At 41.3% G+C, this 19085-nt stretch overlaps 6 protein-coding genes across 8 annotated transcripts; all 6 read right to left on the bottom strand.

Annotated features, from left to right (window-relative positions):
• Positions 1–253: 253 nt before the first annotated feature.
• Positions 254–2305, bottom strand: LOC141829029 (uncharacterized). Its single transcript, XM_074716477.1, has 9 exons — positions 2167–2305; positions 1976–2093; positions 1822–1908; positions 1617–1744; positions 1462–1558; positions 1297–1374; positions 849–1074; positions 549–772; positions 254–482 (listed from the first exon to the last, which is right to left on the bottom strand). The coding sequence occupies exons 1-9, from the start codon at positions 2244–2246 to the stop codon at positions 441–443; spliced, it is 1080 nt and encodes a 359-aa protein (XP_074572578.1). The 5' UTR covers positions 2247–2305; the 3' UTR covers positions 254–440.
• Positions 2306–4850: 2545 nt separating this feature from the next.
• Positions 4851–6465, bottom strand: LOC141825441 (exopolygalacturonase-like). Its single transcript, XM_074712826.1, has 5 exons — positions 6328–6465; positions 5868–6167; positions 5509–5798; positions 5191–5416; positions 4851–5096 (listed from the first exon to the last, which is right to left on the bottom strand). Exons 1-5 carry the CDS (start codon positions 6463–6465, stop codon positions 4851–4853), a joined length of 1200 nt encoding a protein of 399 aa, XP_074568927.1.
• Positions 6466–6707: 242 nt separating this feature from the next.
• LOC141828872 (GDSL esterase/lipase At1g31550-like) lies at positions 6708–8261 on the bottom strand. 2 transcript variants are annotated; one of them, XM_074716291.1, is made up of 5 exons: positions 8012–8261; positions 7713–7928; positions 7487–7632; positions 7117–7393; positions 6708–7045 (listed from the first exon to the last, which is right to left on the bottom strand). In XM_074716291.1, the coding sequence occupies exons 1-5, from the start codon at positions 8259–8261 to the stop codon at positions 6783–6785; spliced, it is 1152 nt and encodes a 383-aa protein (XP_074572392.1). In that variant the 3' UTR covers positions 6708–6782. The 2 variants fall into 2 exon arrangements, with proteins under 2 accessions (XP_074572392.1, XP_074572462.1); XM_074716361.1 differs by having other exon boundaries at positions 6708–7014.
• A 965-nt stretch (positions 8262–9226) lies between these two features.
• Positions 9227–10968, bottom strand: LOC141846584 (uncharacterized). Of its 2 annotated transcripts, XM_074734630.1 has the most exons (3): positions 10724–10758; positions 10578–10650; positions 9227–9904 (listed from the first exon to the last, which is right to left on the bottom strand). In XM_074734630.1, the coding sequence occupies exon 3, from the start codon at positions 9885–9887 to the stop codon at positions 9345–9347; it is 543 nt and encodes a 180-aa protein (XP_074590731.1). In that variant the 5' UTR covers positions 9888–9904; positions 10578–10650; positions 10724–10758; the 3' UTR covers positions 9227–9344. The 2 variants fall into 2 exon arrangements, with proteins under 2 accessions (XP_074590731.1, XP_074590725.1); XM_074734624.1 differs by lacking the exons at positions 10578–10650; positions 10724–10758 and adding an exon at positions 10875–10968.
• A 365-nt stretch (positions 10969–11333) lies between these two features.
• Positions 11334–12313, bottom strand: LOC141829088 (uncharacterized). The gene is made up of 4 exons (XM_074716835.1): positions 12238–12313; positions 12017–12072; positions 11611–11836; positions 11334–11532 (listed from the first exon to the last, which is right to left on the bottom strand). The coding sequence occupies exons 1-4, from the start codon at positions 12311–12313 to the stop codon at positions 11384–11386; spliced, it is 507 nt and encodes a 168-aa protein (XP_074572936.1). The 3' UTR covers positions 11334–11383.
• A 2824-nt stretch (positions 12314–15137) lies between these two features.
• LOC141828764 (uncharacterized) lies at positions 15138–17132 on the bottom strand. Its single transcript, XM_074716194.1, has 3 exons — positions 17067–17132; positions 16593–16990; positions 15138–16272 (listed from the first exon to the last, which is right to left on the bottom strand). Exons 1-3 carry the CDS (start codon positions 17130–17132, stop codon positions 15159–15161), a joined length of 1578 nt encoding a protein of 525 aa, XP_074572295.1. The 3' UTR covers positions 15138–15158.
• Positions 17133–19085: the final 1953 nt, after the last annotated feature.

Here is a 19085-nt window from a genome sequence, read left to right as displayed (position 1 = left end):
TCTTGCTGGAGCATTTATAATTGTGGAGTAACTAGACAAGACATCAATTGTAGACGCTCATCAATTTGCACTAGGGATTCATCCGATGATACGTTATTGCAGACTGCAGACTATATTGTGTTGCTTTTCGGGTTGCATAATCATTCTGGAATTGAGTTTATTTTACCACGATAGCAAATTTCCCAACTCCACTACATGGAAAGTTTTCTGATGAATGTTGCAGGATTTTTCTTGAAAATACATTAAGTTTTATTAAACAACTGCTTCCGATTATTGAATTTACCAAACTTCAAAATTACAATCTGACTAAAAGAAAAACGAAAAAAAAGAGGGATCAAATGGCATTTACGTGCAGAAGATTGTGCGATCGGTTGATACTGCAGACACAACCGATAATCCTGTTTCAATTGATAATGGTACTCTGTAATTACTTGGACTGCTCATGGCCTCCTCACAACATCACCAGGTTCGAGTACAATATGCTGCAAAGCGAAACACGTTTTAATCAGCAAAAGCAATCAGGCGCACTTCAGTGAGCTAAATGGTACCTTAATCTGTGTCCTGTTGTAGGTGTATGTGACATGTACTAAGCCGTCCATTGCCTGTATGACTGCTGGATAGGAAAACTCCATGTCCAAATCTTCCTCCAGTGTCGTAATCTCATCCCAGGAATCACCATCATCCACCGATGAGGCGACTTTGAGGACACCCCTTGAGACAGTGTTGTATACTAGAACAAATCTTCCATCCCTAAGCTTCACTCCGTCAATGCCTATCAAGATCATTGTTCAGACCATGTAAGGTCAGCCAACACATGGCGATCGTGGTCAAGAGGCAAAGCAACATGCCTGAATTCGGATTAGGCAGCTCAGTTGGATAAGCGTGGCTCCAAGTCAGCCCTCCATCGACAGACTCCGACATGCAAACCCTGTTAATACCCTCAAAGGATCTCAGCAGCAGTCGGAGGGTGCCTTTGGTAGTCTGGTAAGGCACTGGTTGAATCACACTGAGTGTTTCTCCTTCGATATAGATAGGCCCATACTTCTTCCATGATCTTCCGGCATCTTCTGTGACCTACAATGTAATACCATGAGCTCATAACAGTTTGAAATCCTTTCTCGGATTGTTCAGGTTAACTCGGTGCGTATTAAATGGTTAGGATGCTAATGAGATATGAAATCAAGCAAATGGAAGTTCTTTCTAATAATTCTTTCAGATCATGAACAAAAAACGTTAAGGTGAGGCATGAGTAAAGGTTTCACTGTGAAAATAATGGTGCATCAGCATCAGAATTACCTCCATCCATGCTCCCCAAGAATTCCAACTCTCCACGGATGATCCACAGAGAAGGCGACCATCTTCCAGCAAGATTGGCTGCATTGCGATTGCGGTTCTTTTGGTTATGCCATTAATTCCTCACTGGATCATTATTACAAGTGGGCGATATGTGTTGGAATTCACCTTGTTCTTGGATGGGCCGAGAATCCCCGGTGGGAGTTGTTCTCGCTTCGACCAAGTTAGTCCGCCGTCGATTGACCGCTTCATGGAGCCGCTCCACCTGCGATCCGATGAATGAGAAGAAGAACTGAAGGAGCTAAGAAAAAGAAAGGCCTCACTTTTGGACTTCCTGCCCAATTTTGTAGAAGAGCAGTAGTTCACGGGAAGGCAGCTGGAACAGGACAGGATTCCACATCGGCACTTGGGGTTGCTCGTCCGCTATCAACGGCGGCTCCCAGCAACCTTCCTGCAAATGAAATGGGGTCTAACGCAACGCTTAAATCGAAGTAAAGTTAGACAACTAGAAGACGTAACACTACTGACACTGTATCTCTGCAGCCAGATCTTCACGTCGGGCGCGCCTTCGTAAGATCCACCAAAGTAGGCCACCAGGAAGCTGTCCTTGCTGACCTGTAGATCGAAGATTGAATTGAAGCAGAGGGGGCGAGAGAATAGGAAGAGTTCAATCTCTCTCCACCTGTACGATAGTGGAAGCGTGGCAGCTGTTGAAAGGGGCGGCGCCCGCAGGGAAGGTGAACTCCTGTTTCAGGATCTTCCAATCGCCGCCGTGCATTGTCCGTTGTGTTGCGCCGAGCCTGCAGCACCGGTGTCGGATTAGGGCGGAAGTGGAAGCCGCGAAGGTGAAGGAAAAGAACCGCCTTGTGAGACCGGAAAAAGAGGGCAGTGGGGGAGTTGAGAAACAGGCCGCAGGCGGCGCAGAACAGGAGGAGAAGCGAGAAGAATCCCATCGCCGCAAAATCCGGCGGCGCAGGGGGCTTGAACCGAATCTAACTGAACCGCAGAGATGAAAACCAGCCCTCTGCGTCCGGTCCACCCTTATTTTATTATCATTTTTTTAATATACTTTTATTTTATTTTATTATCATTTTTTAAAGATGGAGCACACAACTCTGAGGCAGTATTAAATTGCTCGACAGACGACAACTTGCTCGAAGTTTGCATGGTGTTATTATTCAATAGGATGATTTAAAAAAGCTTGCAAACCCAAATCACACATGAGGCAGTACTGTTTTTTTGAGGTTATTACGTAAATAAATAAATAAATATTAATTAATGAGCAAGCACTCTTCATATATATTAACTTAGCCTTTGGTTGGTTTGTGGCTGATCTTATCCTCTAGTTCATTCGATTATAGAAAGAGAAAAAAAGTGGGCAGAGATAAATTAAAGGTTGAACTGTTGAACTAGCCATGCAAGATGGAGAAGGAAGATTTCCTGTGGAATCTGAATCTTGTTTACCCTCCAAATTAACCTGCATGCCTCCATCGAGATCCACTTTTGTTGAGCTTCCCTCCGCTAAGATCTGCCTCCTTTGAGCTCCAGCCTCCACCATCTAGATTGCCTCCGCGGAATCTCCACCGACCACCTACGTACTAGCTAGCGCCGCCGTACTTCGCCTGCCCCCGTTGCCTGAACTCCAGATGAGAAGAAGGGGGAGCTTGGTGAACTGATATCCGCATAGACGTACGTACGTCTCTTTCGCCCTATTTCAAGTAGTCCACTGCGAACCCACGTACTGTGCGACCTCCGTCGTCATCAATAAGGATATATAGAGTTGAAGGTTTGTACAAAATGGTAATCATTGTTTAGGATTTAGGAAGAATGCTATCTATTGGAAGCGCCAGCGATCCTTGTGCTGGCCATGCAAACTGCACAATGATAACACTCACTATGCAAATTGAAGTCTTTGTCAAACTTATTAGCTCCATTATATTCCAGTCCCATAGAAGTATATATATGCTTATACATGACACTCCAGACTTGAAGATCCAATGTCATCAATAAATAAATATTGTCTCAATTATTTATCTACTATATATATATATATATATATATATACCAATCTGATCGACTCCAGTGATATATAACACAACAGAAATGAATTTACTGGAAAAAAAACTTAGCGTTTGATCAAAATTGAAACATGCCATAGCGCACTGGCAGGAGATCTTCACGCATAATAATTTCATTTAAATAAAAAATAGAAGAGAAACAAGGGATATAAATCAAACCCTTAATCGCTTACTATTTCTCCTTCCTATATGCTTGTTGATTTTCTTTCCTTTGGAACGGGCATAGGGCTTGGTTTGTTTGTGTGGAACTGGAGGTGCCTTGCCCGAGTGCTTGACTGCCTCGCTATCCTTCTTGGTTTGTTTGTGTGGAACTGGAGGTGCCTTGCCCGAGTGCTTGACTGCCTCGCTATCATTCTTGGTTTGTTTGTGTGGAACTGGAGGTGCCTCGAGTACTTGACTGCCTCGCTATCATTCTTGGAGTCCCTCGAATTAAGTACCTGTGTGCAGATACAATCCAACATTTTAAAATAAAAACTGTTTTAGACGTTAAAATATTTTATAGATATATAGAGAATAGATCGATCCGAAAGCTAAAAGAGCTAGTGCAGCAAGTTTCAGAGAATTTTAATTTTTAAGCAGTTGCATCATAAATAAAACCACTATGAACCTAAGAATAATTAATCAGACAAATGGAATGAATAGCTAAACGAAAGCCACATCTTTCATCCACGGGAAAGGAGTTTCAAAGAAGGTGCAAAAAAACCCACTCAAGTTCCCAACAACGTAACTAGAAGAACTGGGGCTTCATACGGATTTGAAAATGAAGGTCATTTATCAAACCCTTCACTTTATTGGGAATTTAGCTTGATAAATTACATTTAGATTCTGAAATCTTTATTTCTTTCCAAATCACAAAATCAACGCCTTTACAGGAATAATCATGTAAAATAGTACATGTCGAGAATGCCGAAGAAAATAGCTACGGACGTCATCTATCTCAAGGATGAGGAGATATGTTTCTAGTTTACTCGCAAACACTTTATCTTGTGATTATACCTAGCAAGGTCCAGGTAGTTTCACTTTGACTTTTACATCCTTTTAGTTGGTTAATCAAATCTTCATATGCATTTCCTAATTTTGTAAATTGCATAGCTAGCTCACTAGTCTATACCATCAACTTCATGAAGTTTATCCCTTATGCTACTCTAGTGCTAACAACGTCAATGCGAGTTTATACGGCCACTTTTTGCTAGATCACTAAGGAACAAGGTGTGTAAAATGGAGTCCTTTTTTTGTCCTTGTATCGCATGAAATTCATCGTTTAAAAAATAGACCAAATCAGCTGATGAATTAGTATACTTCAATAAAAGGATAAGAAAAGGACTAAAGCTGAATGTTGCAGGGCCTATATGAGTTAAATTTTGTCTTTTGGCAGTATTTAATTAATGCTGTCGATGCTATTCATTCATTCCTTGGAGACTTGATGGACTTTAATGAATGGAACTCATCCATGAAATAGCACAATAAAGATCTTAATTTTCAACGGTTGACCTTTGTAATACAGGGATCAGGCTTCTGAGTCCCCACTGCAGAACCCTTTACATTGGAGCAAGACGACAAGGTCGCACTAGCCCTGGCATTGTTTGCCATCGTCAGGCTGATATCCTGCAGCAAGACGTTCTCACAAGGCACGCTCGGGCTGCAAAGTAGCTTCACCGCCGCGGGTACATTTGAAGTCCCTCTTATTCTTTTGTACGCCACGTTGCTGATCTTCACCTGAGATGGCTGCAATAACAAAGGTAAAATGTACGTCAACCAAAGGACAAGTTAGTTTGCACAAATATTTTGTCGACTAATTTGGGTTTAATTTAGCTCTTACTGCTGCGGTGCATTTAGAATCTGGACAGTATTGTTGATCGATGAAGATGGGGTTGGAGACGTTGTCCATGACGATATCCTGGAATGTGAAGTTGGACGCTTGGCTCGGTGGGGAACCGGGCCATGTCTTGATCCTGATTCCGTTGGTCGTCTCCGAAAGCAAGCAGTTCGTCACGTGCACACCGAAAACGTTCGCCTCGTTCTGGTACTTCCCGAGACTTCCAATACTGCGACATCGATAGTATAAAAACTTATACAAGGTCGTCGATGAATGAATTAAGATTGAAATGCTGGATGATCATCAGGAAGGATTAGTCACCTAATTCCATGGCCAGGGCCGCATTTGACGTTCTCTATGTGGACGTTGGTGGCGCCTTGCCCTATCGATATGCAGTCGTCGCCGGTTCCAATGTGGAGGTCGGCGATCTTGATGTCGGTGGTTCCGCTTATGTGGATGCCGTCGGTGTTGGGGCTGTCGCCGGGGGCTGTTATGTTGAGGTGGGTTATGTTGATGGAGGAGCTCTGCTGGATGCTGATATGAAACCCCTTACTGTTGACGAACGTCAAGTTGGTCATGGTCGTAGCGCTCACCTTCAGCAACCTCAACGACTACACGCAAACATGAAATTTGAGAAAATGAGACGATTCGGATATCAGTAAGTTTATTAGTTTGAGTACCATGGGGAGCTTTTTGCAGTACGAGCAGGCGTGGGGCCAAGAGCGAGCTCCCTGGCCATCGAGGGTGCCGCCGCCGGTGATGTGGAGGTCGTCGAGGTGCTTGAACTCGATCCAGGCGGGGTAGTGGAAGGCGCTGATGGACTCGACGGCCTTCAACGTGCCGACGATGTGGACTCTGGGAGTGACGCGGCAGGGGCCTTCGAAGGATGCCGGGCCGGACAGGAAGGTGGTGTGTGCCGGGATGAGGAAGATCGCCGGCGCATGGTGCTCGCATGCCGAGTCCCATGCATCCACCAACGCCTGAATTGAAAATTGAATCAGCATGTTCTTAATTTGATCAGACAGGACTACTGTTCTTAATTTGTTGCTTGGTAATAGATAATATAAGACGATGAATTGGCCAATTTGATTTGATTTTGAAAAATAAACTAATGCAAATGGATACTAATCAATTATCCACCTGACTATCATCGGTTTTGCCATCTCCCTCTGCCTCATAATCCAACGGGTTAAAGATTTCTTGCTCAAAACTGGATTTACACAAGCATAAAAGAACCGAAGCAACGTAAAACGATTTCAATGCCATTGCAGAAGCCATCACCCTGTTTGCATTCAGACCCTTCCCCCTTCGGAGTTATCTCCCGAGGGAGATAAACTAACAAACAATAAAAATAAAAAATAAAAATAAAAATAAGTAATAATAATAATTAGGGTGATGTCCTCTACTTATGGATTCCTTTGTCGATAAAAATGGTAAAGTTATTTTGGTTTTAAAGTCTAAATTTAGAAGTTAAAGAGCGGCATCAGCCTAACTTGAACTGTTGGTCATTTTATGCCTCATTTATCAAGGAAAATGTAAATATAGATTTATTCTTTTTTTTCCTAACAGGTCGGTGAGTACATGATTTTTTTGTCTCACGTCCAGACATCGAACCATCTGCTACTATCAATGCTTGTGAAGAACTTCAGTGAATTCGGCGAAGCAGAGCTTTGCTGTTTGACAGAACAAGTTTGGTTCAATGAAGGAACACGCGCAGGCCCTACTAAAAGACCATCAGCGATCGCTTCATATGCTGCCTCTGTCAGATGCAACCCGTCCCAGGAAACATATCTCGATGGATCTTCGCACAAGGATTCGCCACACCCCCTGCAACATTGAGTCAGAGGTGTCGTAAAACCTGCAATGGGTTGAACTGGTTTGTGACTCAGAAGCTAATTGTGTCGAGGCTTGCTAAAGGTAGAAGCTCACCGAATTGTTTCGGGGAATCGAAAATCCTCATGGCTGCTTTGTAGTAATCAGCATATGTGATGGTCGCATTATGATAAACTCCATTGAGATGGTCTAGTTCATCCTGCAGCAATCTGTTATGATAGACCGAGAAGTCATTCAACCACTTGATGCAGCCAGTTTTCTGATCATAATCTTCGACATTTTTGCTCTGGAACTGTCTAAGATATGCTGGAACGCAACCGATTGGAAAGTTTCCGGGAACCACCATGTTTTTGGCACCAAGTTTGACCAAAGCCTAGAGTTGTTCATCATGGGGCCTTATCACATAGCCAAAGATAAACACAATATTGGCTACAAGTTAGGAACAAGTAGGGGAGACGAGACTCACAGTGATTGCTGAACCGATTGCTTCGATCACACTCGGCACTAATTTTCTAATTTTATCGAACGGTTCATGTTGGAAGAATGGATGGTTGTAGTCATTCCCTCCGATCTCTCCTACTAAGAACAACGCGTTGCTCAAGACGGATGGGTCTGCCATTAATTGACAGGTCCGTGTTCATTATCGATGCGTGATAGAGAAACAAAACAGATATTTCTGAACAAATCTTGACCTGAAATGGATGGGTTGGAATGGAGCAGCTGCTTGAACCACTCAATCTGAACGTCCAAGGAATACGCCGTCCAAGTGACATCAATCCCCTGCTTCCTGAAGAAGGAGTTGTTCATTGCGGTGGCTCCTGCCACTGCAAAGTTCACCCCGTGCCTGAATTCCTCTTCGCTCCCTCCGGCGAGGTACGGCCGCACAAATGGCAATCCCATAGCTTGTGCTGAAACAAATTTCCATCAAGTGTAATGTTTTTTGCTTCCGAAGAAAGAATAAAAGAGATTGAAAGATGAGATGATCACTCACCAATGAAGTCAATGATGAGTCGCCCATCTGAGAATCTCCCTGTTGGTCGGCCGAAGTAAGTCTCACCGTAGGGAAGTCTGGCAGCAGCGTCGTTGGCAGAGTGCCCGTCGATGGCCACCGAATTTCCAGTGTCTGCAAGGGAGTCTCCGAAGCTAAATATGGCCGTGTAGCAGCTCGTCGCATGGTGGCTGATGACAAGAACGAAGAGGAACACGAGCAAACAGATGACATGAGTGTCGAGGGGTGCCATTCCTGGGAGAAGAGGAATACTATGTGGTGCTCTAGCAGAGGAGCTTCAAAGACGACGAATACTTCTGGTATCTTCCCTACAATTGTTTTTTCTCCTTTCCCCCTGATGCAGAAATCCATTATCTTTATTGCTAATGTAGCTGCCGTCTCCTTTATTATTTTGTGGTCCCTTGATTTTCAAGCTTTAATTTGATCTTTGACTTGACGAGCAGTTGGGATGGGTGAACCTTCACCAGATATTATTGATCGTCAGATGAAGACAGAACTAGAGGAAGACGATGAGTAGCTCTTGAGATCAGCACCATTACTTGCTCTAGTCCGTCAATGGTATTTTCATGTAGAACATGTGAACAGGGTGAAGATTGGATGCTTTAATGACTCTCTCTGTTCTGTAGCAGGCGTATGCTTTCCCACTCAGCCAGTGAAATCAAAGCGACTTCGATTTTTTAAAGGTGTGAAAATCTAAGAAAAAAATATGACTATTTAAATTTTTCATTTTTTACTATCATAAAATTAACTTAATGTTAATTAAAATTATTTCATTAGAATTACTCTCATGTCGATCAAAACTTCCCCTATGTTAATTAAAATTACTCAACTTAATTTAAAATTTTCTAATATATAGTAATTTTGATGAATATTAAAATAATTTTGATTTAAATTGTTATATATTTTAGTTAACAGATTTTTTTTGATATTTTTTAATAAAGATGTGCTTTTGATGATAACAAAATAAAGGCTGTCTTTTTGAAAACTTTACTTTTATTAGATTTTACATACAGAAAATTCATGTTGATATGGTAGTGAATTACTTCATTCACACAGAAGCTCACATAAGAAAACTGACCACAAACATCAGACATAGAAAACAAAGAAGCAGAAATAAATCACAATGCACATTCACATCAGAAATTAACCATCAGCTTACTGAAACATCACAAGTTCACAAACTGCAAAAGGTAGACAGAAACCATAACATCTCAATAACTCAAAAATACAAGATTTGCTAAACAATGTTACAAAATTTGTGTTACCATTCACTGAACAAGTTTATTAATCTGAGTCTGTAAACAAGCATCCAAGCCTAGTCTTTGCCAAGCTTGTTCATACAGAAAAATGAGTTGTGTTTTTCAGAGCTAGACATCAACTTATGAATGACATCCAATCGATAGGCATCTGGAGCTTCAAAAAACATCCTTGCCTTAGCTTTATCAGAGCTTAAGAGCATGTATGCATCGACAATCTTTGAAGGATTGAATTGTAATCTTTCTAGTTCAGCAAAAATCTTGTCAGGTGGGAACTCCTCTTCAACATTCTCAATTATCAGTTTCCCATTTTCAAATGCATTTGCTAATCGAATCAGTCCAGCTTCACTCTCCTGAAGCCTCTGCTCAATATTCTCATCTAGGGACGATCTTTTCCTCTTGCTCTTGCTAGATGCTGAATCATCGCGAAATGGGCTTGCTTCATCACATGTTTCCAATGGCTTATCAACGTCCTTATGAGAGTCATAATATAGCTTCAGTAATTTCAATGTTTCCACATAATGGTAACAAGCTGCTACAACTGCAACCAAACGTTGTTTATGCCACCATGCTACAATTTGTTTTTCCTTGTCACTTATCATCTCTTTTGCCAAAGTCACTGAAAAAAAATAGAACACAATTGAAAATAGGCCAAATATTACTATCTTGTGTTTTAAAGTAAGGGGGAAAAAAAATCAAATATTACAACTTATATTCCCTGCTCAGTACATGTAATAGAAAACTCAAAAAAAGAAACCAATCACTCACCCATGTAAATGTAATAGGAAACCCAACAGAAAACTGACAATCAATACAGGTTTGAAGCACTGCCAGAAGCTTGCCTTCTGCCTTTGAATTTAGCAGCAGAGAGATTTAAATTTGCGATTAGGATTCCAACATAGCGTATCAATAAGTCCAGGATGAATTAGACTAATATTTAATACCAACGTTGAAACATACATATTGTATTCTTGAGTTTCCAATTATAAAGCAATACATTCGCCAGTTTATTAATAGCTTAAGACAAGCTTGATCAGAAGGAAGCAGATACATTTATTCTTGTGCAATCTGCTACCTGATAAACATGATACATAGAAACAACTTCCATTAAATTAAGTACAAATCATCGATTAGGCATTTTGGTCAAGCCCAATCTCAAGCCAAACAATTCCAGATCATAGAATTAGCATGCTTTTGCGTTTAATTCCTAACTCCTGTATTACACCTGCAATTTTTATACTCGTTGAACAAACAACATATAAGTTAAAAAGTAAAACCAATTTCAGAATTACCAAACTGAAGTTGACTACAAGCTGCATATATTTGGTCATGTTATCGCAGTTTTGCTTCTCATGCTTACTTTTTCTGCAAGAGGATGGACGATCAAACTGGAGAAGCTATTCAATTATAATCACTTGTGAAGCTTACGACATATTACCGAGACTCAGTTCTCTGTTTTAAAATTGCAATTCGACCCAAAATGCAGTTTTTCTCACTTAATACGAGAAGAAGAAGAAAGCCAGGAGGATCAGCAAGAAACACGAATGGAGGACGGAAACTATCTTTCGATTCAGGAGAGGAGAATATACCGGTAAGATCGGCTCGTGGTCCGGCGACAAGTGACGATGAGGCGGAGAAACTAGGGCAAGGAATCGAAGAGGCGCAGAAAGAGTTTTCGGCGTTTTGAGGGTATTTTAGTAATTCAAAAACTTCCGAACGGATTATTCCGCAATTTATCATCTGACCCGTAGATTGGATTTTTACAGAATAGCCCTTCATTATTACCAAATCACATCCATCCATGATGTTCTTTGAATTTTATTCTTCAACTCTGAAAAATTGTTCAAAAACTACTCTCGTCCAATTTTTACAAGTGAGTAAATATTCTTAAACTAAACTAAGTATGTAGAATTTTGTCCATTAATTTTAAAACAAGACTATTCAAAATTAATTGCTATTTCCATCCAATACTTAGTCAATTAATTAACTTAATTTAATCCATCAAGAAATGGATAACACAACATAATGAACACTAGATGCTAAAAATTCTTAACATTCAAGGAGTTCTCATTTAATAATGTTCAGTATGCAGCGAAATTCACAGAAGTAAAACAAAACTGAAGATTATCAGCAAGTAAATGGGAGCACTGATCTTGTTTGCAGTATCATACTCCGCATAGCCATCAGCAGCACCATGTGAATCATGGCTACCACTATCTCCCAAATGTTCAGCAACATCAAAATCTCCTGCCATTGGAAATTAAACAACAAATTACTGAACTTAATTCATATCTTCACAATCTAGTTCGAGAATCCACATCATACCTCTCTTGTCTGTGTCGCCACAACCTGCATCGAGGGTATATTTGACATCCTGAACCGATGCGCCATTGTAGAACTTGAAATTATACAGTATTTCGTCGACACACGAAAGCACGAGCTTTGTCTCGCTAAGGCATGGGCCACCGCAGTAGTCATCAGTCGCCTCTTTAGGGACATTGATCGTCCCTTCTGCGTTCAGTCTGTATGGCTCATGGCAACTGCTATAAACCTTTTTTCCCCCCACAAAATATGAGCACATCAATCAAACCGATAGAACAAACAATATGTGAAAAATGAACCTCGAATTATATTTCATGGTCTTGGGTTTCACTCTTCATCTTAGTCTTTGGTTTTGTCAGAACTGATGATGTTTGAAACTTATATATTATATATACATATATATTCATACCGCGCTATTGTCGAAACATGTCATGGCTTTCGCAGCAAGGCCTACAGGAGTTTGATCTGCAAAAATATGTTGATGTTAGCTAGGAGAGAACACCTTTTATACATTAATGGAGTCTTAAGACAGAGAGGAAATTAAACAAGTCAGATATATATCAAATTTTACGTTAGATTTATTTTTGCAGATTGGGATCTATAGATAGAATTGACAGGAGGAATGCAAACCTGATTTGCGACAAACCGTGAAGAAGAAGAGTGCCATGAAGAAGCAACAATGCTTGAAGGTGAAAATGGAAGTCATTGTCTCTTACGAAGATAATGGCTTTGCATGGATTTATAGTTTCATGCATGAGGAGTGAGATATTTCAAGGTAAACAACCATAAACCATTCCAATCTAATTTTCCCCACCTTTTTCATGCTTTTTGGTGAACCAACCCAATCCTTTTGTGATGTTTACGCTTCCATAATCATATTTTTGTTTCTGATCAGAGAATTTTTTTTTCGACCAGTTTTGTTAAATAGGTTGAGAATTTATTGTTTCTTGTATTGTTTTGGGAGATGGTTCTGCTTTGTTGATTACAGCTTCTACTTCTGCACATGATGTATTATTTTAGTGAACATTCCTGACACAGATTTGAGTTTGGCATGAGTGGTTGATGGGTTCAAGTTGTAGATCTTGTTGGGAAAGATTGGGCAGCATTAATATTGACTTAATGGGTGGGACAAATAGCATTCAACTGCCAGGTTGCTTAATTTTGAAATTCAAAAAACAATGTACAAGATGAGTATTTTTTAAAGATATATATATATATATATATATACATATATATATAAACACAAGAAAGATGGCTTCCAAAATAGCATTAATATTGTTTCTTCAGTATTGTGTTAGTGGATGCCACATGAAACGCTGCGGTTTCCAAAATAATGGTGGCATTAATGGTAATTAGGTGAACCCATACGGCACGGATTTCATAATAATATTTATTTATTTTGTTGCTCCACGTGATGCGCAACTTTACCATCAGCTTCCTCACGTGCCAGTCTGCGAATACTGAAAGTTGACAGGGAGACAGAGCCATGTGCAGCACACGTGACAAATTGCAATCTTGTAAGCGAAAAGTAAACCCCTCATGAAGCAGCTTAAACTCGTGTTAGTCCTTTATACTCGCTTTAATCAACGCTTTCACGCTCCCACATGTCACGTTAATTATTTTTGTTAATTTTTAATTTTGTCCCCGATTATTCCAGCACCACAAAGGTTTTAACTTTTCACATCTACAGAAGAAGTTAAAATATATACATTTGTGTCAGAATGTTAGGTTTGTTGATTATTATCCATTCAAATTAATTGATAAAAAAGTTTTATTTATTATAAATGGTATCAAAATTTTAATCAATTAGTAATCCTGGAGTGAAAAAGAAATGCATGATAGTATAAAAAATACTGAAAATATTTTCACAAACAATAAAAAATAATGGGCAAAAATGAAGAGCACCTAAATCAACGCAATAACTTTGGAAAAGGAAGAAAAAATATATAAAAATGATTATTTTATTAGTGCAAAATTTTCAAAAGATGTTTATCATATACTCTCAAATTAATTGCTAGAATCTAATTTTAGTTAAAATTGCTATGTTGATTATATATTTTTAAAATTATAAAAAAACATTTTTTAAAAAAAAAGAAAAAGTAATAAATTTTATTATAAATTGATATAAATTATTATATTAAAAAATATATATATTTAAAAATGTATACAAATTTTAAAAATAAAAAAGTCAGTTTTAGACTCTAGTTATTTTAGACTCAAATTTTGAATAAATATACATATGCAATTATATACTAATTTTAGTCTAAAATTACTATTTTAATTCATTTTTAAAAAATAGTTTTGATCATACAGTATGCTCTAAAATTTATCATTTTTTCCTCTAATAATATTTGAAGATTTATGTTATTTTTAAATTTATAATTCATAATTGATGTAGCAGATTTAAGAATATTTTAATTCATTGACGTTTAAAAGGAATCCTCCTAGACCGACATTACCACGTCCGAGCTCGTGTCCACGTCGGTGAGCGATTTCAGAATCCAGGCACACCGATTCCCACAACTGAGGCGGCGGCCAATGCTGTTCACCTCTCCGACCATGCTTGCGCCGTTAATTTATTGACTTTCGGAGTTTTGACTTTTCCAAATCTATTACGAAAAGATATCTTTAATACTCCATCTGTGGATACCTACGCTGCATCTACTAGCCGTCAAAACACTGCGCAATGGATTCTGCATTCGCCGCATAATGTGTAGCATCCCATCAATCGTTCCGAGTCTGCATGAATAATTAATGCTGTTCTGTTTGATTTTTGTTCCTGTGAATGACCTACCCTGTTCATAGGCGGTGTATTCACGCCCCTGTCTGACTTAGGATTCCAAGATGCGATTATGAGCTTCTGTTAACGATAAGTTTAACTTCACTAGTTAATTGTTTTTCTGCTAATTAAACAAATAAACAATCAGTGTGTGAACAAGAACCATATGCAAGTGACACTTATTAAGTCTGGACAGACCTAACAAGGAGCAAATTACAGGAAGAGCTGCACTACAATTTTGTCAAACTTTACGATAGATTCGTTGAGCAGGTCAATCTAGATCTGAAAAGAGATTCCATGCATGGTCAGAAGAATCGCCCTCCAGGATTTACATTAAGTTTAAAATTATACTAGGAGATACTAACACATCTTGGAACTTGGAAACAACGACAAAGAATCTACAATTAAACTTGAGCGACATGGATATATTAATGCTATGCTAACCGTTCTTCTGCAAAAACAGGTTCTTCTCCCCACATGAATGATCATTTATGAAGTCACTGACAGTACAAGGACCATTATTTACTATTTACTATTAATTTTGATTTATTAGAAAGTTATGATAGATATTATTTTTTATTATTTATTTTAAGGACATAAAAATAATAATAAGTAATGAATGCAATTTCTGCTTAATAGATAATTAATAAATTAGGCTGCATATAAAAAGTAGGAGGAGAAAAATATTTTACATACACAATCACAAAGTCTACCTTCAATTTAAATAATTAAACAAAATTTTGTACGTTAAGCAGGCAAAAAGGCATGCCTTCTATTTCACCGGAATTGCACCGTGCGGAAGTACGCTTGCTGCCGCCGTTATGTCACGACAAAACATCCCCTGAAACAACGTCACAGTGGCCGTCGCCGACGAGGTAGTCTCCAATAGGAAATTAGATTTTATCGGCATGGAATTTTTCTCCCTGATCACTTGCTTCCTTTCCACGACCGCCGCCGCCTCCTCCATCACCGTCGCCGTAATCCTCGAATACCCTTTCTGCAGCAACCGATACAATATTGTTGCCGACATCTTCGCCTGATCCCTGGCGCTGTCCGGATCCCGGTGGTCGTCGCCGAACTCCAACCGTTCTATGAACGCCGCCGCCTTCTCCGGCTTGTGTCTCAGCATCAACAGCAAGTTCGCTCGCTCCAACTCCGACTTGGTGCACCCACGGCGGACTCCCATCAAGGCGTAGAAGTCCACGTCGACGAGCCCTCCCGCGGCCGCCACTTGGCTCTTTAGCTGTCGCACTCGAGCAGCCAGCGCCCGGTGCTCTGTCGCCACGTCACGGTACCGAACGCCGTGGTGGGGCCTCCAAGCCTGACCAGGGAGCTTGCCGTCGCGGAGTATGGAATCGTAGAGGAGCTTCAGGTGGTCGAGGTCTCGGAGGCAGTCCAGGATGGCGCCGATGGCCTCGAGGAGGTCTGCGCGGGTGCGGAGGGCAGTGATGCACGAAGGCTCCACTGCGAGGGCGCGGTTGCAGTCAGCGATAGCCTCCGCTAGGCGGCCAGCAAGGCGGTGGGCGGAGGCGCGTCCGACCAAGCAGCCGACGGCGTATGCGGCTGGTACTCCTCTTCGGCCATCGAGGACCTTGGAGAAGTGGCGGACGGCTTCGGAGGCTGCACCGACCTCAAGAGCTGCGGCGGCAGCTGAGGTCCGGCGGAGGAGGAGCTTGATGTGAGAAATGAGTTGGGAGGCGGACTCCGACTCTTTTGCGGCGCCGCTACTACCTACGGTATCAGAATAGGATATAAAGTTGTCCCCGTAGGAGGAGACCGAACGGCGGCGAGAGGCGGCTGCCGCGAGACGGCGGCCGGTTTGGAGGAGGACCAGAGCGTCTTCCATTAGCCCGAGGTGGCAGCAAGCATGGCCAAGTACTAAGTACCTGCACCAGAGAAAAACGAATAGATTCGGCGTTGTTCCAAACAGATGTGCGGTATTCGGTGTACCAATTGAAAAAGTAGAAGCATTTATTACATAATTAAAGGACCCTTAAATACTATTCGCTTCTGGTCGAGATTCAAGAATATGATTCAAAAAAAAAATTAAAATGTTAAAATTATCCTGCTGCATTTGTTGCGAACTCTGCTCGAGCAGGCTCAAGAAGAATCCATAGAACCAAACAGGAACTGAAAGAAGAAAACTTTAAAGTTAAATGGGAACGAAATGCAATCAATGGTTTAGCGTGAAACGCGGTTAGATTACCTCCAATGTCCATCGCCGGGGACACTAGTAGAGAGTCCGGCCAAGGCCTTTCTCTTGAGGTCGGCGATGGAGAAGCAGCGGAAGGAGCAAGCGCTGACGGATTTCTCACGGTGTGGCAAGAATAGCTCCTCATTTAGAGGAGCGGAAGCGGCGGAGCCAACGGAGGTGGAGGAGTCGCCCTCGCCGGTTCCCACCTTGGCGCAGCTCGGTATGTAGTCTTGGAGCATGTCGGCGACCTCCCGGAAGCGGCGGAGGAAGAGAAGCGAGCGCGCTTTGAGCTCCAGCGCGGTCTCGTGGCGTGGCGAGAGAGCGAGGGCGGCATCGAGGAGGCCGACGGCGTTGGAGTGCTCCCGCGTCGCGACCAGAGCTCGTGCTTCGCGGAGGTACTTGCCGACGAGCTGCGCAGTGAGAAGAAAAACAGAGTAAGCATGGCGATCGATCTTTTGGCGTAAGAGAAGCATGAATTAATATTACCTTCCTGTTGCTCACCCACCAGTGCTTCTTCTTCTCGGAGCTCGCCATTGTCGTCAAATCAAGCATCAAAATTTCTCCTCAGCGAAGTTATAAAAGAGCATAATATTCCTTCATCAAAGACTAATACAACCCAGCTCAGTGATCAGATCTCTTCCTCGCCTTTCCAAGAAAGCTTCGATTTCTTTCCCTCCTCTTCGCTGGCAAAGTATGTGAGCTTACTCTCCTCATGCTGCAAAAGGTTGGAATCCGCCAACCTAGCGGCCCCACACGATCGGCCCCCCGACCATCTGTGGAGAGGTAAATCACGGTGAATGCGGGACTGACCAGGACATGGTGGCCGAGGGATTTGGAAACATGGCACAGATTGATGTTATCGCAAATGCAACCATGAGCCCTCGAACCGCCCACCTCATGCTGCAAGCACCCATGCCCTGACCAGCTGACCCCGCCCGTGGGGGCGAGCTCGTGTGTGAGAGAGAATGAGAGAGAGAGGATAAATAGCAACAATGAAAAAGAAAGCTGACACGTACAGAGAAGCAAAAGCAGACTCTTCTCACTGACTTCAGCTGAACTGAGGATAAAAAGGCTACTATACGTGTTACTGAAGGTTTTACCCAAAGCCAATGCAACTTGCCAACAGTATCCATCAGTCCATCGAATCTACTGATCGATTTGTAAACATGTTGGAAATGGAGGTCATATCTAACGATGAATAAGACTGCAGGAGGAATTGCACATAGTCGATCGCAGACAATGTATCCACCAAACTCTACTCTGGCAAATGAAGATTTTGAGAAGATGTTGATGTTGCACGTGACTCCTGCATGCATGTCAGAGGAGCTAGCCACCAATGTCAAGATCTTTGACTTGGGTGTCCTCTGGAATTGGATTGGTCCTTCCTTTCCCACTCTTCTGGACAAGGTTCTATAACCTTTTCCTTAGCTCTGGTTTTCCTATGCGACGTCCATTCGTCTCTCAGTGATTCTGCATCGATATACACATTTACACTTTCATATCTGTTGTGATTTGTGTTCTGCCTCCGGATTCGATTGTTTGTTTGCATAACTTGTCACTTGGGTCTTTGAACATGTACAGTCTACTCTGGCAGTAAGAAATGGCATTATTTCTCTGGGAGATTTGCAGAGGGGGGACATGCATTATTTCTCGATCAATGACTTCCTCTTAATTCATTTGTCCTTGGCATTTTCAAGTTCAAGCAAGGAAATTAAACAAACCACGTATCAATTGATAATGGCTGGCAGAAAGAAAGAGCATTCATTAGGCCCCAGTCTCCAGGAGGCATATAGCAATCATGATCTCTCTTGAGGAGTTACTGTCATTCATCAGTCTCAAGCACGCGTGTTGAATAAGAGGACAATACCATCTTGTCACCATTGAAAACCATTTAGAATAACTTCCAAATCTCAATTTCACTTAGTTGATTTAGCTCAAAATCCAATCCAAAATCCTCCCATAAGTAGTTGCATTAGAAAGATCTTTAACCATCACTTTGAAACATTAATTTCTTACCATATTGCTTCTTTTACTTGATCAATACTTGATGCTGCTTTCTTTTGCTCTATCTTGGCCAGTTTTTCATGGAAAGATCAACAAAGAAGAGCTTACACTCTCCGAAGAAAAAGGCTTACTGACCATATTGTGGATCTGTATTATTGATCAGGAGGAATCTTGCAGTATCTGTTTCATCATTGCTGGTGCACTAGGCATGGATATGACAATTATTGTTATCTACCATCTCCTCATGGGCAGCCACAGATAGAGGCTCTCTTTTAGATTGGTGTATGGCAGCATTTTCAAATCCTTGAGTAAGGATTCCTTTTGTGTATTACGGATTGGAATGAAGGCATTATCCTGATCTAAGAAGCCATGCTTGGTCGCTTTAGATATCTCCATGGATCGACTCACTGCAATGGACATGCACATGCTGTGTTAGGCCAATCCTGCGACCACTCTATTTTGCAGATTTGTGTATGTTTAAGAAGTCTGAATTAGCAATTG

The sequence above is a fragment of the Curcuma longa genome, chromosome 1, assembly GCF_044706935.1.
Source record: "Curcuma longa cultivar G26 ecotype Majalengka, Jawa Barat chromosome 1, ITB_CL_G26_1.1, whole genome shotgun sequence".
NCBI lineage: Eukaryota > Viridiplantae > Streptophyta > Magnoliopsida > Zingiberales > Zingiberaceae > Curcuma > Curcuma longa.
This window is presented reverse-complemented; position numbering and strand designations above follow the sequence as displayed.

Excerpts from the sequence above, each read along its gene's own strand:
- LOC141829029 (XM_074716477.1), bottom strand. The coding sequence starts at position 2,246 with ATGGGATTCTTCTCGCTTCTCCTCCTGTTCTGCGCCGCCTGCGGCCTG. Across the intron at positions 1,559-1,616 it reads ATTGGGCAGGAAGTCCAAAA|GTGGAGCGGCTCCATGAAGC; the intron begins GTGAGGCCTTTC and ends ATCGGATCGCAG. Across the intron at positions 483-548 it reads ACAACAGGACACAGATTAAG|CATATTGTACTCGAACCTGG; the intron begins GTACCATTTAGC and ends TTCGCTTTGCAG.
- LOC141828764 (XM_074716194.1), bottom strand. The coding sequence starts at position 17,132 with ATGCTTGATTTGACGACAATGGCGAGCTCCGAGAAGAAGAAGCACTGG. Across the intron at positions 16,991-17,066 it reads GGTGGGTGAGCAACAGGAAG|CTCGTCGGCAAGTACCTCCG; the intron begins GTAATATTAATT and ends CTCACTGCGCAG. Across the intron at positions 16,273-16,592 it reads CCCGGCGATGGACATTGGAG|GTACTTAGTACTTGGCCATG; the intron begins GTAATCTAACCG and ends TCTCTGGTGCAG.
- LOC141828872 (XM_074716291.1), bottom strand. The coding sequence starts at position 8,261 with ATGGCACCCCTCGACACTCATGTCATCTGTTTGCTCGTGTTCCTCTTC. Across the intron at positions 7,929-8,011 it reads ACTCATCATTGACTTCATTG|CACAAGCTATGGGATTGCCA; the intron begins GTGAGTGATCAT and ends AATTTGTTTCAG. Across the intron at positions 7,394-7,486 it reads CAATCGGTTCAGCAATCACT|GCTTTGGTCAAACTTGGTGC; the intron begins GTGAGTCTCGTC and ends GAACAACTCTAG.
- LOC141846584 (XM_074734624.1), bottom strand. The coding sequence starts at position 9,887 with ATGATAAGTGACAAGGAAAAACAAATTGTAGCATGGTGGCATAAACAA.
- LOC141829088 (XM_074716835.1), bottom strand. The coding sequence starts at position 12,313 with ATGACTTCCATTTTCACCTTCAAGCATTGTTGCTTCTTCATGGCACTC. Across the intron at positions 12,073-12,237 it reads CACGGTTTGTCGCAAATCAG|ATCAAACTCCTGTAGGCCTT; the intron begins GTTTGCATTCCT and ends ATATTTTTGCAG. Across the intron at positions 11,533-11,610 it reads TGGCGACACAGACAAGAGAG|GAGATTTTGATGTTGCTGAA; the intron begins GTATGATGTGGA and ends TTCCAATGGCAG.
- LOC141825441 (XM_074712826.1), bottom strand. The coding sequence starts at position 6,465 with ATGGCTTCTGCAATGGCATTGAAATCGTTTTACGTTGCTTCGGTTCTT. Across the intron at positions 6,168-6,327 it reads GCAAAACCGATGATAGTCAG|GCGTTGGTGGATGCATGGGA; the intron begins GTGGATAATTGA and ends TTTTCAATTCAG. Across the intron at positions 5,799-5,867 it reads ACTGCAAAAAGCTCCCCATG|TCGTTGAGGTTGCTGAAGGT; the intron begins GTACTCAAACTA and ends GTTTGCGTGTAG.